The sequence below is a fragment of the Gossypium hirsutum genome, chromosome A01, assembly GCF_007990345.1.
Source record: "Gossypium hirsutum isolate 1008001.06 chromosome A01, Gossypium_hirsutum_v2.1, whole genome shotgun sequence".
Taxonomy (NCBI): Eukaryota; Viridiplantae; Streptophyta; class Magnoliopsida; order Malvales; family Malvaceae; genus Gossypium; species Gossypium hirsutum.
In genome coordinates, this window is record NC_053424.1 from 119,545,492 (window position 1) to 119,558,395 (window position 12,904).

General features: G+C 38.7%; 3 protein-coding genes and 1 pseudogene across 3 annotated transcripts; 2 read left to right on the forward strand and 2 right to left on the reverse strand.

Annotated features, from left to right (window-relative positions):
- The first annotated feature begins 607 nt into the window (after positions 1-607).
- Positions 608-3,194, forward strand: LOC107958091 (CASP-like protein 4B1). Its single transcript, XM_016893760.2, has 4 exons — positions 608-1,152; positions 1,229-1,364; positions 1,618-1,816; positions 2,482-3,194. Exons 1-3 carry the CDS (start codon positions 737-739, stop codon positions 1,807-1,809), a joined length of 744 nt encoding a protein of 247 aa, XP_016749249.2. The 5' UTR covers positions 608-736; the 3' UTR covers positions 1,810-1,816; positions 2,482-3,194.
- Positions 2,125-5,077, reverse strand: LOC107939668 (F-box/LRR-repeat protein 3). The gene is given in 9 exon segments (XM_041116037.1): positions 2,125-2,405; positions 2,498-2,749; positions 2,821-3,115; positions 3,231-3,360; positions 3,450-3,843; positions 3,940-4,044; positions 4,129-4,254; positions 4,343-4,422; positions 4,425-5,077. Coding segments are annotated over 9 exon segments (1,998 nt in total). The 5' UTR covers positions 4,987-5,077; the 3' UTR covers positions 2,125-2,351.
- Positions 5,078-6,347: 1,270 nt separating this feature from the next.
- On the reverse strand, positions 6,348-7,757 carry LOC121230733 (protein SCAR2-like). The gene is made up of 4 exons (XM_041116043.1): positions 7,123-7,757; positions 6,954-7,040; positions 6,722-6,826; positions 6,348-6,634 (listed from the first exon to the last, which is right to left on the reverse strand). The coding sequence occupies exons 1-4, from the start codon at positions 7,672-7,674 to the stop codon at positions 6,581-6,583; spliced, it is 798 nt and encodes a 265-aa protein (XP_040971977.1). The 5' UTR covers positions 7,675-7,757; the 3' UTR covers positions 6,348-6,580.
- A 4,769-nt stretch (positions 7,758-12,526) lies between these two features.
- Positions 12,527-12,904, forward strand: part of LOC121219463 (patellin-6-like) — a 3,029-nt pseudogene continuing 2,651 nt past the window's right edge.

Here is a 12,904-nt window from a genome sequence, read left to right on the forward strand (position 1 = left end):
CTGAAACTTGAAAAGTAAACATATCAGGAGTCTGTGGTGTTTCGATCTGTGTTAGAGGTGAGAAGAGGCGTGGAAGGTCCTGCTGTGCGCAGTCTGCAGCGTGCAGACTGTGGTCTGTTTTGGAGTCATCCAATAAGCTGTTCAATTTCTCATTGTGAGGTCACGCCAATAGTAATAAGCTGGACAGAAGCCAAAATATTGAAAAACAGATACAAGTGAAGGGGTACCTGTAGGGTTCAAAAATGTGTAGGTAATAGGCCACTTCAAAATAAATTGATTTTTTTTAATAAAAAAAGTTTTAGTTAATATTTCATGGTCATTGGTAGGCTACTCCAAAATTCTATAATAATCCATATAAAATCAAGCACATGCAAATAATGGTAAAAATATTATAGAGACTCTGAACTGAAAATTAGATTGTATTTTGTTAATTTTTATTAAATAATGAGTAAATTAGTCTTTATGTTTGATCATTACATTACAGATTCTATCCATTTTATTATTTGGTTAATGAATAATTTTTTTAAAGTAACTAATTTTATTTATATAAATATTAACTTACCTATTTTCTTTAATTACAAGTCAAACTTGCATTGGGTTTCATTTCACCTCATGCATATGAAAACAGAATAGCCCATAGCAAACCATAACTATTTAGCATATGGATCCGACGGAGGTGGAGGTCCCACGTAAATGTTGGGTGAATCATTTCCCGCCACGTCATAAATAGAAGAAAATGCCCCACATGAATGAGTTCCCTTCCCTTCCAAGACAGCTGAGTGAGTTGACTTACGCAGAGTTGTCTGTTTCCGGTACGAAACGAAACAAAAACAACGTTTCTCAATCTCCTGTTTCTTTCATCTTCCTCCTCATTTTAGTCCCCAAATCTCCCATCTTTATCTTCGATTCTCAAATGATGTCGAACCCCGTTGAACCAACTAAGATTGATGATGCTGGATCCAATTCCAACGTCGAGAACCCTACTCCGGCTGTCTCTGCCATTAACAGGCGTTGGAAAAGGGAGGATTTGTTGAATAAAGGTTCTCTCTTTCTCAGAGGATTGGCTTTCTTCTTCTCTTTGCTATCTTTCATTATCATGGCTTCCAACAAGCATGGTGGTTGGAAAAATTTCGATCGCTATTCTGAATACAGGTGCTTATTCCAAAACTCTAATCATATTCCAAACTCACAGTCCACATTACAGTTTAAATTTGATTTTTTTTTTCAGGTATTTGTTGGCAATTGCAGCTCTATCGATTTTGTACACCGGAGGACAAGCGTGGAGACAGGTGCTTTCGATTTGGAAAAACAATAACATATTAGAACAACGTATCTCTGCCATGCCCGACTTTTTTGGAGATCAAGTTGGTTTTCCGATCATTTCTTTTTTCTTTTGTTTATTACAAATTTCTGCTTGCCATAGTAGCATGTAACATCAACTTCCAGTTATTAAACTACAAAGTGCTGCTGCTATGATCCAATTTGATTGATTAAAAATTAACAAGTAGAATTATAAAATAAAAGCTTAAAGGTGGCGTGGGATAGTAAGCTGTACATTATCCAAAGCCCGGACGCATATCTATGTTCGGAAAGGGTTTTGATTAATTGAAGTTGCAGATGGTGGCATACCTGTTGATATCATCCACATCCGCGGCGATTCCATTGACAAACAATATGAGAGAGGGACAAGACAATATTTTCACCGATGCCTCAGCTTCGGCTCTCAGTATGTCATTTTTTGCCTTCCTATCGCTGGCACTATCAGCCATGGTTTCGGGTTATAAACTTTCAACTCAATCATACATCTAATCTATAGGTAAGCCTTTTAGCTTCATTCTTTTTTTACCCTACATGATTATTTGTGTATTTATCATTCATTTCTCTTGTATGTATTTTTGTGTGCATCAATGTTGTTCTTTTCCTAGTACAGTCGACAGAGCAGTGTTCATAGCTCTGAGCTCCGTCTCTTTTCAGTTTTTTTTTTCCTTCCCCATGTTTATGGTTTGATTGTCTTGAAAGTTGTAGTGTCTTAAATTACACGTAAGCTTAAAGTTGTGATAGCAGTCATTGTGCATAGAGATGTATCTGCAATGCATGAATGTGATGAATAGAAAGACAAAAAGGTTGAAGTCGAAACAGGAAAAACATCAATTTATTCCTTTCAATGCATTGGTCATATTTTGTGTATTTCAGCATATATCATAAATCTTAAAAGTAGTTATACAGCACCTGAAGGGTAATGCTTCGCAAACAAACGAATATCTTTCTTGATTTACGTGTCCATGCCTAGAATCTGCATTTCCCAATAATTAGTGGCTAACTCATTCGACCTACAAGATCTTCAAGGATCTCTACGGCATTAGATCTTCCAACCGTAATTTCCAACACTTGGGATCTAATTCCACCTGTCAATTGGATGATTTAATCACTTATGTCCATCATAGACACATTTGAATCAAGGAACTTTTTATTACATTACAGAAATCATAAACTTTACCTGAAGCACTTTATCTCTCCATTGAAAAGTACAACCGCGTGCTTCCAAATGTTCAATAAGTCGATGGGGTAGCAGCCATTTAAACTCTGCCTGAAGTTTCACTTTTGTCAACCCTCCACATGCCAGCAAGACAGCGGCTAGTCCAGTAGGAGTCAAACTTTTTAAGTGCAGAATTGTTATGTTCTGTAGGCAGCTAATGCCAGCCAGTGACAACAATCCTATGTCCGTAACCGAGCTATGGGACAAATTAATCTGAAAAGAGAAAACTAATCAGATTTGTGGGAATGAAAGCAAAGTTCCGAGAAAAGGACAGAGTAGCATACTTGTCGAAGGTTTTGAGAAAAATGAGTAAGTGGAAGCATTCCTGCATCATCAATATTAGGACACTTCTTTACGTCTAGCTTGGTAAGTTCCTTGCATCCCACAGCAACAGCTGTTAGTCCTAAAGATGTTATCATAGAACACCCTCGACTTTCAAGCGTCTTTAACCGTGAGCATTTGGATAAAGATAGCAAGGAATGATCGGTAATATCTTTGCAGTAAGCTATATTAATCATTTCAAGGCCAGGGCAACCTTGTGCAATTGCTATAATGCCTGAATCTGTTATTTCTACAGACCTGAAAACGGTAGCCTTGTTTAGATAAGCATGAATTCTCTTTTTCACTGCATCAATGATAACTCAGTTCATAAGCTGTACGGAAATTTGCTTGCTACACAGCTCAAACAGCTAACCTGTATAAATCAAGCTCTAAAAGTTTTGAGCAGCCCCTGCCGATATGGATAAGTCCCTCATCAGTTATATTAAGGCAAATTCCTAGCTTTAAGTTGGATAGTTGGGAACATCTGGATATGTACTTCAGACCTGCAAAGGGAAGCGAGTGTAAGTGCGTCAATTAACACTGTTGTGCTGACTATACTAGCAAAAATGAAGAAATAGGAGGAAAAAATAACCTTTATCATCAATTTCATTATCTGTAAGGTCAAGCTCTTCAAGCAAATGACACCGCTGGCCGATCAAAACAAAGGCTTCTCTAGAAACCAGGGTACAGGACTCCATCCTGAGAGAAGTAAGAGAGTTGCACGAATTTGTGATGCGGGAAATAGAGACATCAGTTATCTTGCGGCAACACGTAATGTCTAGTTTCCTTAGGTCTTTATGCCTTGTTACAATGGACGAGAGGCCTTCATCTGTTACTCCTGAGCATTTACTTAAACTCAATTCCCTTAATGAAGGGCACCAGTTTCCGATAGTTTTCAGTCCATCATAGCTAATCAGACAACCATCCAATTTAACAGATTGCAACATAGAAAACTTTTTCAAAGAATCACCAAGGGAAGAGGTTACCTGATATATCACCAAAATGCTACACTAAACACTCTCAAATATATAAAAAGGAACCTGTTAGAGCAGCAAGAGAGGAGCACATATAGGAAGACTTACAGGTGAACCATGGGCTAAGGTAAGTTGCTGCAGACCTACAGCACCACTTACTAGGGAAGACAAGCCATTGTGACTAATATTCTGACAAGTTGACACATCAAGACTCTGACAAATGCATTATGTCAACTAAATGTTGTAAAAAAAAAATTAAACATTCCATCTATAGAGTAAACTTTCAGAACAGTATACCTTTAATGAATTGCATCCATGTTTGAGGACAGCAAGGCTGTCATCATCGATGCCGAAACATCCTTCAAGGGCCAAGTCTTCTAGATGTTGTAATTTCAAGATAGGTGATAAACATTTACTTGTAATCTGCACAATGTTAAAACAATGAATATACACGATATTTAACAGGCAAGACAACAACCTGCAAACAGAGTAAAACTCACGAGTTACTTACAGGTAAGTAAGAAAGATCCAAGTAGCAAATGTGGTTGCACTTAACAGCAAGCAAACCAACCCCTAAATCACCAACCCCAAGCACCATTTCAAGCAAATGGACTTCAATTTTCTGCATCCAACAGCAACACATCCCACCCCCAAATCCGTAACCGACTTACACCTCGCGAGCCATAGCTTTTCCAAGTTCTTAGCTTGGGAAACGGCAGCCATAGCCGAGTCTTTCAACTCCGTGGCATTGGACAAATCAATCTCAACCAAGTTGTTACAATTCAAAGCCAAGCCCAACAACCCAGAAGCGGAAAAGAGATGAGTTCTGGATAAATCAATGGAGCGAAGCGAGGAGGCGCATGCATGGGATACAAAGGAGAGACAGGTGTCGGAGACACGTGAGCAGCGCGTGAGATGGAGATGGGCGATGTTGGGGTAGCGGGAAAGGATTGAAGGGAGGTGTTCCTGGCGGAGGGGCTTGAGGGAGGTACGGTGCTTGGATTCAGCAGCGTAGAAAGACTTGCAAGCTAAAGAGAAAGACTTTATGTCGAGAGGATTGGAGTTAAGGAGGTCGAGGATGGTGAAGATGATCTCTTGAGGCAGCTGATTAAAGGGGTTGAAGCCTTTAAGGTTGTCTGGTTTTTGTTTCTTCATAGTTAAAGTTGAGAGCTTGGGAGTTTTGTGAGTTGGGGAAAACTTGAGTAAAAAATGGGGTGCTTTTAAGGTGCGATTCACCAACTTTTAACAGAAAACCAAAAAAACGACAAAAGAGTGAAGAAGAAGGGGTGAAAGGTTTAAAATTACGATTATGGCCTTTGATTGAGGTGTGTTTCCATCTAAGGACGAAATTACCCCTTCCCGCTTTCGGTAAGTATAACTACTAGTACTAGCAGTGCGCACCATTTCCTTCCAAGGCTTGATTTTTTTGAAGAAAAATCATATATGATTCACATAAAATCCGAATGTTTTTGATATATGAAGAAGCCAAAAATAGATTGACATCTTACCGGTTGGTTAAATTGGTTCTTCGATAGTATTTAATTAGTAAATAATTTTGACTACAAAATTGACAATTAAATTCAAAATGATGAAATAATTGGAGGGGACTTCAAAGAGAAGGGTAGAGGAGGGATTCGTACGTACGGCAAGGTGAAGACAAAAAGAAAAGGGAGGGCAAGGTGGGGAATATAAAAAAGGAAAGAATGAGGAAGGACAAAAGTAGGAGTGGACGGATGGTACGAATATTTGACCCTTCATTTCCTACTCGATCAAGCACCATCTGAAAATGAAATATTCCATTTTCATTAAATTTAATATTAGTAAACAAATTGGCCGTACTTGTTTAATACTGCCTTTGGGACGGTACCAGCCTTACTGAGATAAGAACGGACCATTTCAATACAAAGTCAAAAAGAAACCAAGTTAGTGTTATTAGTTAGGTCAGGCAAGAGGAAGGCTGTGTCTCGTACAGGCCCTTTCTCCATCCAACACTTTCTCTCTTCTTCTTTTCTCACCACAGATTAGGGTTTACACTCTAACAAACTAAAAGTCACCCATAAAACCTAAACCCAATTTGTATACACAATTGTTTGTTATTGCAACAATAAGTTTACTTAAGGGTTCACAAAATTATAGATAAAAAAAAACATTCATTCTTTGTTTAAGTATACACAACTTTGAGAACCCAAAAATATTTATATTGTAATGACTTTTTCTCCTAGTCAAATCTAATCGTTTTTTTGGCATGGTTCTCAACAATTTTACACATATCCATCCCCCAATGATGTCTTCAAAACAAATTGACAGAGAAAAGTATCACAAACAAATAAAACTTGTTCAGGGAATCACAAATTACAGTTGATTCTTCAAAAAAAAAAATTACACTTTTCAACATATTCAAGTAAGATAAAATAATGCCTCATATCACTGGATTTGGACACACAGCATCCCATTCCATGATGCCATGAGCCATGAAACTCATTCTCGTATAATATAGCAAGCCAAGTGCCGTGATATACTTGGAAAAAGGAAGAGCAGAATTTTATACACCAACAGAATGAGAATGTTGAGAAAGAAAAAAAGAATAAACCACTGACCACAAGACAATACATACATACATACATACATACATACATACACACGTATATATATATTTGCTATTCACTAAGATGGAGAATTTAACATATTGAATGAAATGAAAATTTTCAACAAGCATATCCAAAAGGATGTGTCCTTGCCTTTTGTCTTTTTAAGAGTCACTCCAACTATCTTCGTCATCATCTTCATCACTGCCAGCTAATGCCTATTTCAACAGTGAATGATTTTATGAATTGCATGCACACACACACAAAATGTGAAGAAAAAGAGAAAGATGAGGGCAAGCACAAACCTGGCGAATTGCATTTGCTTTCTCCAAGATTGCTGCTACTCTTAAGTTGGTTTTAGGACCCTGAATACTGGGTCTGGTAACCACAGCAGGCTTCAAGTTGAAGGACTGTATAAAATAAAATAACAACTCTCAGTTTATCAAAAAAGAAGCATCTCCAACAGTAAAAGCATCTGTTTTTTTCCTACTTAAAATGGAAGGAACAAAACAAACATCAATGGGGATTCGATCTAACCTTTGTTCGTATCTGTTCCAGCAACGAATCTCTTTCGTCTACCTTTGGAATGACTGGAGGGTGAATCCGTTCCGTTACCTTTCTCAACTGCACAAAATTGAAATTGTTACTTACAAAAAACAAAGGCAAAATTGAAAAAAAATGAAATGAAATGAAAGGCCATAATTACCTTGCTCTTGTCATGAGCAGCAACAGCATCAATGAGAGGATTGCGAGGTCGAGGAAGCTTCACAGTTGGATTGCCATTCGAGTTTTCATCTTCAACAACTGGTGATAGAGCAAGCGTAATTGACGGCCGCACTGCTGCTCCCTCTGAAATTGACAACTCATGCTGCACAGTTGTATTTGATGTCTCTGCAATATCTACCTCTGGAGATGCCAAACCTTGCTTAACAATGTCATTTGATATCTGCGAAGATTCTCCCTCTGAAACTGCCAAACCATGTTGAGGCTGCTCCTCTACCTTGGTTGGAAACTGTTGTTCTACTTCCATTAAAAGATCCTCCACTACCTTGCTTGGTATATGCTCCTCTCTCTTAACTGGCAGGGGCACAGATATATTAGGAAGATTCCTCTCCTCTCTCCTGGAATTTTGTTCAGGGTGCTGATATGCCCCACCTTCCAAACCTATATCCGGTACAAACTGGTCTGGAGGATGTGTTATTTTCTCATGTGAAGATACAATGGTAATATGTCTTGAAGTTGTATCAGTAGCTGGCATCAGTGATGAGTGAGTGGATTCTACCCTATCGTCTTCCAACGCAATGGAATCACACTCAATGCTTTTATTTGATATTACGGGCAAAGTAAAATATGGGTTTGAGTGTGTTCTATCCAGCCAGGTATCACTGAATTGGCTATTAGTGTCGCTACCATAGCTGGAGGGTGCTTAGAAAAAGGACCAGGGAGCTGCATGCAATCAACAGCTAATTGATTAGACACATGACCAGACCTCTCTTCACCATCCACTATGGGTAAAAACGGGTTTCTGGGCTGTTCATTTGCTTTCTCTAATGCTGATAAACCAAACTGCAGTTTCCCATCAGTTCTACATTGTGGCATCACTGGGAATGACCCCTGACCCTGTTCGACCAATTCTCTTTGTGAAGCTGGAGAAACATGTTGAATTCTCCCTAACCTCCACTGCATTGGAGGAAGAGGCGGCAATGGAGGCATTTCCTCCATGCTAACTTTGGTTGCCTCTGGAAGCAGGCCAAAGGCAGGATGAATAGAACCTGATGGATATCTTTCTTGCTTACTTTGCCAATCTGATTGCTGTGAAAACTCCAATGAAGGTTTACTTGAAAAGCCTTGGTCGGAATGAGTAAAGAATTTTGTATCTGATTGGACAGGAGATGTGAAATATTTGAACCATCTTCAACTATATCCAGGCTTCCCATATCATGCTGATTTGTAGGGAAGTCTAAGGACTGCTCGAAAGAAGTTTCTTTTTCTGATAAGCAATGGCTTGGTGAAGACACCATATCTGCTCTTTTTTCCATCAGCTTACTCAAATTTTTTGATTCAGACTCTTGATTACTCAATTCTAAAGAAGTTGGTGTTGCAGTTAAATCAATGGAAGTCAAACGATTTTGGTTGGTTGAACCGGTGATAAATGCTGACTATCGTCTTCTAAATTGGAACAGTTGTGAGAGACTGATTTGCATGAAGTGGAAACTATATCTGCTGGAGCACCTTCCACTGGATTTGTTTCTTCTCGTGTCTCTAGCCTGTAAGACATCCTTGAGAAATAACCTCATTAGATTCCAATTCTTCCTGACATAGATCTCCATCACCAGAAGGAGACTCTTCCAAATACATTAGATTTCCAGATGCCGAACCAATCAAATTTGAAGTCTGAAAAGTAGTATTATCAACAGCATCATCAAGTCAGCAGAACCACAAGCAGCAGTAGAGACGACGACACTTTCTGCAAGAGCATTTCCAGTAGCTAGATCATCTAAGCTCACATGATCCTTGATGTCCAAATTATCAGCAACATGAGATGGAAGAACAGAAAGGTTAGCATCTCCTTCCACCGAATCCACACTGCAGGGAAATTCCCTAGTTTCTTCTCCCTCTGAAGCATCAAATGATTCATTAAAATTGTGTTCCTTTTCATGAAATGAAGCTCCTACCACCATGGAGTTAGGATCATCAGGTAATATGTCTGAAAGTTTCTGTTCATTAAAGCCAAAAGTCTCTGAAGTATTTGGCATAGGAATCATATATTCCAAGTTCAGAGCAGCTTCTAAAGTAGCATCATTGACCTCATAAGCTAAGCTGACAGGCTCCATAACATCCGAACCTTCAGGTGGTAGTGTAATACCTGCATCTCTTTCTATTTCTCCCAAGGTTGAACAAGGAGCTGCCTGTTGGTGAAGTTATTGGATATCGTGAATCAGTTATTTGGTGACTGAATTTCCTCACAACTTTCTCTAATAAAATCTGTTTTAACAACTTCATCTGAAGGATCATTACCCTCCTCTTTTCAGAAGCAAGCTGTAAAATGTTTGATAAATGTGGCAAAGCATCAGAAGAGATATTTGTGCCTCCACTGTCCAACTCCTCTTGGGAAGGCTTTCATCAGCAGAAAGAGCAGTCAAAGAAACCTCCTGTTTCTCAGACGAACCAGCACAAATGACTTCTGAAGAATCTGCAAAATATTCTCCATCATCACTGTCTGACAATCAGAATTAGTAGTAACAATATTAGAGGGCACTTCATCAAGTTTCTTTCCAGAAAAGAAGCTGCCATGTAGTTGGCTTGATCCAACCAAACAAATGTGGAATTAAAATCTTCAAGACTTGAACTTCAGATACTTCTCCATGATCAGGAAGCCTACATTCACCAGTATCTTTCGGCGGTAAACCTTATCAGAACTAGAATGGTGCATCTCTGAACATGCAGGAAGCTGGATGGGCGATTCCTCAACAATCTCTGGAACATGGTTTTTAATAGAAGGGACAGTTTAGCTGCTTCTTCACTATCTGACACCATATCTTCAGCCAGATTGTCCATGCTATCAGGTTGGAAAACTAGATCTTCCTTTCTTGAACGAACTATTACCATCATCTGATTCAGAGGAGATCCAAATGATGAGAATCTGATGAATGGCTTGCACCTCAAGTTTTCTTCATTGCATAGAACCTGTTTGGCATTTTCCAACATTTATGAAGGCAATGTCATTTAGATCTGTATTCATTGTCTGTATCCATTTCAGAGTCATGGTTGTAAGGGATCCGTGTAATTGTCACCTCACTGATCATATCATCAGAATGATCCCCATCTGTACGCATTCTTTCTGCCTTCTCCATCTACTATTATTTCCTTTTCAACGTTTCTTTATGAAGGGAAGGGGGATCTATCTGTGAATACCTGTTGGTTCAGACACTTCTACAATCTCTCTGTCGATGACTTCTTCATTCAACTTTTCCACGGATGATTTCTGGACTAGTACAGTAGGCGAAGAACTTGAGATTTCCTTTCCAATCGAAGAATTCTTCACAGGACTCTCTTTACTAATTTATGTATTTCAAGACCTGACTCACTAGAATGCTTTGATGTCAATCTCAGAGGTTGTGGCACCAGAGGTCTCATAACTGCTTTATGCTCGGGGAGGAGTCTCCAGGAATTTCTCCATGTAGCTTTCCCAGATTTTGGGTCAAGTGGAAATTCATTCATTGCTTCTTTTAGTTTTACAAGACAAACTGGATCATTGTAGACATCTCATACGCCCCAAAAACAGTTGATGCAATCTGCACAGCAGAAAGCAGTTCATCACCAAGAACCATATTAAAACTTAACACGCATGCCTATCAGTAGAAAGCTAAGGCACAGATGCAGATTAAAGACTACTTGGCATGCGATGCCAGTGCAAATTCTGGTGTCCCTTCATTCCTCCATCTTGATCCTTTTCTGCAAAAAATATAATATAAGAAACTGTAGGACAGGGCAATATACCATATAACACAACTACTAATAGAAGAAAACTGTAAATGAGTAAAAACAATGATTACCAAAAGACAATTGCTCATCCCATACAAAAATTCACTCATTGTATGAATAAAAAAAAGGAAAGGAGGCATAAAGCTGAGAAGTAACTAATCAGTACTCGATTTGTGCCACCCCAACAAGCACTCAATGGTAGGCTCGAATAAGTACTCCTAAAGCACCACACTATCAAATAACTAATACTCTAACTTACATAGTTGAAACACAACTCTAGATGTCAATCATAACTGGAATGACAAGCAAGTAATAACATTAAGAAACCTTATCTCCACTGAAATTAAAGAAACATGTCATCAAGTTTATAGCTAGTGTGATTATCTGTAGTTCCATGCAAAGCCTAGTTTTTTTTCAGTACTAGGGTCATCCACAGACCTCTCTCACTCGCAATAAATGAGACATAACGCTAACTGCTAAATATTACCAAAATAGAATCTAAGCGATCCTTTCAAGAAAAGTTGATGCCTATGTGCACAATGACCAAGACATTCATTCTATCAACACGTCAATGGGTCATAATAGCCTCCCCCCCCCCAACAGAAAAAGAAGAAAGAAAGGAAATGAATAAAAAAGAGTCACATTTCTCTTTTCCCCTTTGGTACCTTCACTTACGGGCTTTCTTTTCCCTCTACCTTACCGGTCATTCCGGGAAGCTGTTCTCTTTAAGAAGAGGTCGTGTCGCTTTACATGCCCCACACCGCAACATCATCTGGAATAAATTATAGAAGATCATCACCTGAATGAAAATTCCTTCAACAAATTTACTTGAGACCTAAAAGAATCTACTGTCCAAAAGGAATAACGTGGAGGGCCTCGACATTCCTCGAAGATCCCGCACAGCGAGGTAAGTCTCCACGAGTAATCAGATTATGTTCCCGGCGCAGATTAGGGTGCCAGTCACACCTGCTAAAGATAATACATTTACAACCATTAGCAGATCGTGCCTTGTGCAGAAAACTCCAATCTATTTCAGACCAATAAAATCATAATTGGTTCATCTTCAATCTGACTCTATCATATGCCAGATCACAGTCCCATTATTTATTCATTCCATTCTTGCAAATCAAACATGGGTTTATGGGAAGGCAAATGCATCTATGCGCATGAAAATTACCAAGGAGAGTCTGAAAGGATAACTCTTTTGGTTTCCGTATATAAAACAAACCTTCCTGTTACTCTTATGGTGACGCAAATGGGAAATGAAACTTGTAAAGCTTGCCTGTACGATAGGCAGCAGATATTCACCTGAACTAATGTAATTTAAAAATGTAAGGATCTATTGCCGATAAGCATCTGTACAAAAGAATTAACAAAGAAACCACACGTACAGCAAAGGCCCCATTGCAACAAGAAATGACAACAGAACAAGGCTACAGTAAATAAGTGAAAACAACACTGACTGAATCTACTGCATGGTAAAGAAATGAGATGGTTTGTGATAAAAATGGCTTCAATGAAGGAATTCAGCTCAAGTGTCGACTCGACCATATAGACATGCCCTGCAGCATTGCCATTCAATCTCATGTAATCATGGAATATCTCAAGCAGCAAACCTTATCACCATGAGGAAAGCAATTCAAAACCAGACAGGTACACAAGCTAAAAAGTAATGATAACTAGCTCATACAATCAGTCGACAGGAAATCCTGATATCCATACTGAAACTTTGTCTGCAATGCTTTTTTTTTTCCAAATTGCAAATAACGAATCTATCCACCTAAATGGGATCGCCAAACACAAGTCCACAAACCAACACATTAAATACCAAAACTCACCATGGAATTGACAAGAATCAATAAGCAATCAAGAAACTCAATCAAATGAGGAAAATCCAATCAGTAATTGAGAAACTTTTAATAGATCGCTATCATAACCTGGACCTCAAAGAAAAACTTAGAATTTGGTAGAATTACACAACACAACCAAGAATTTAGTCCAAC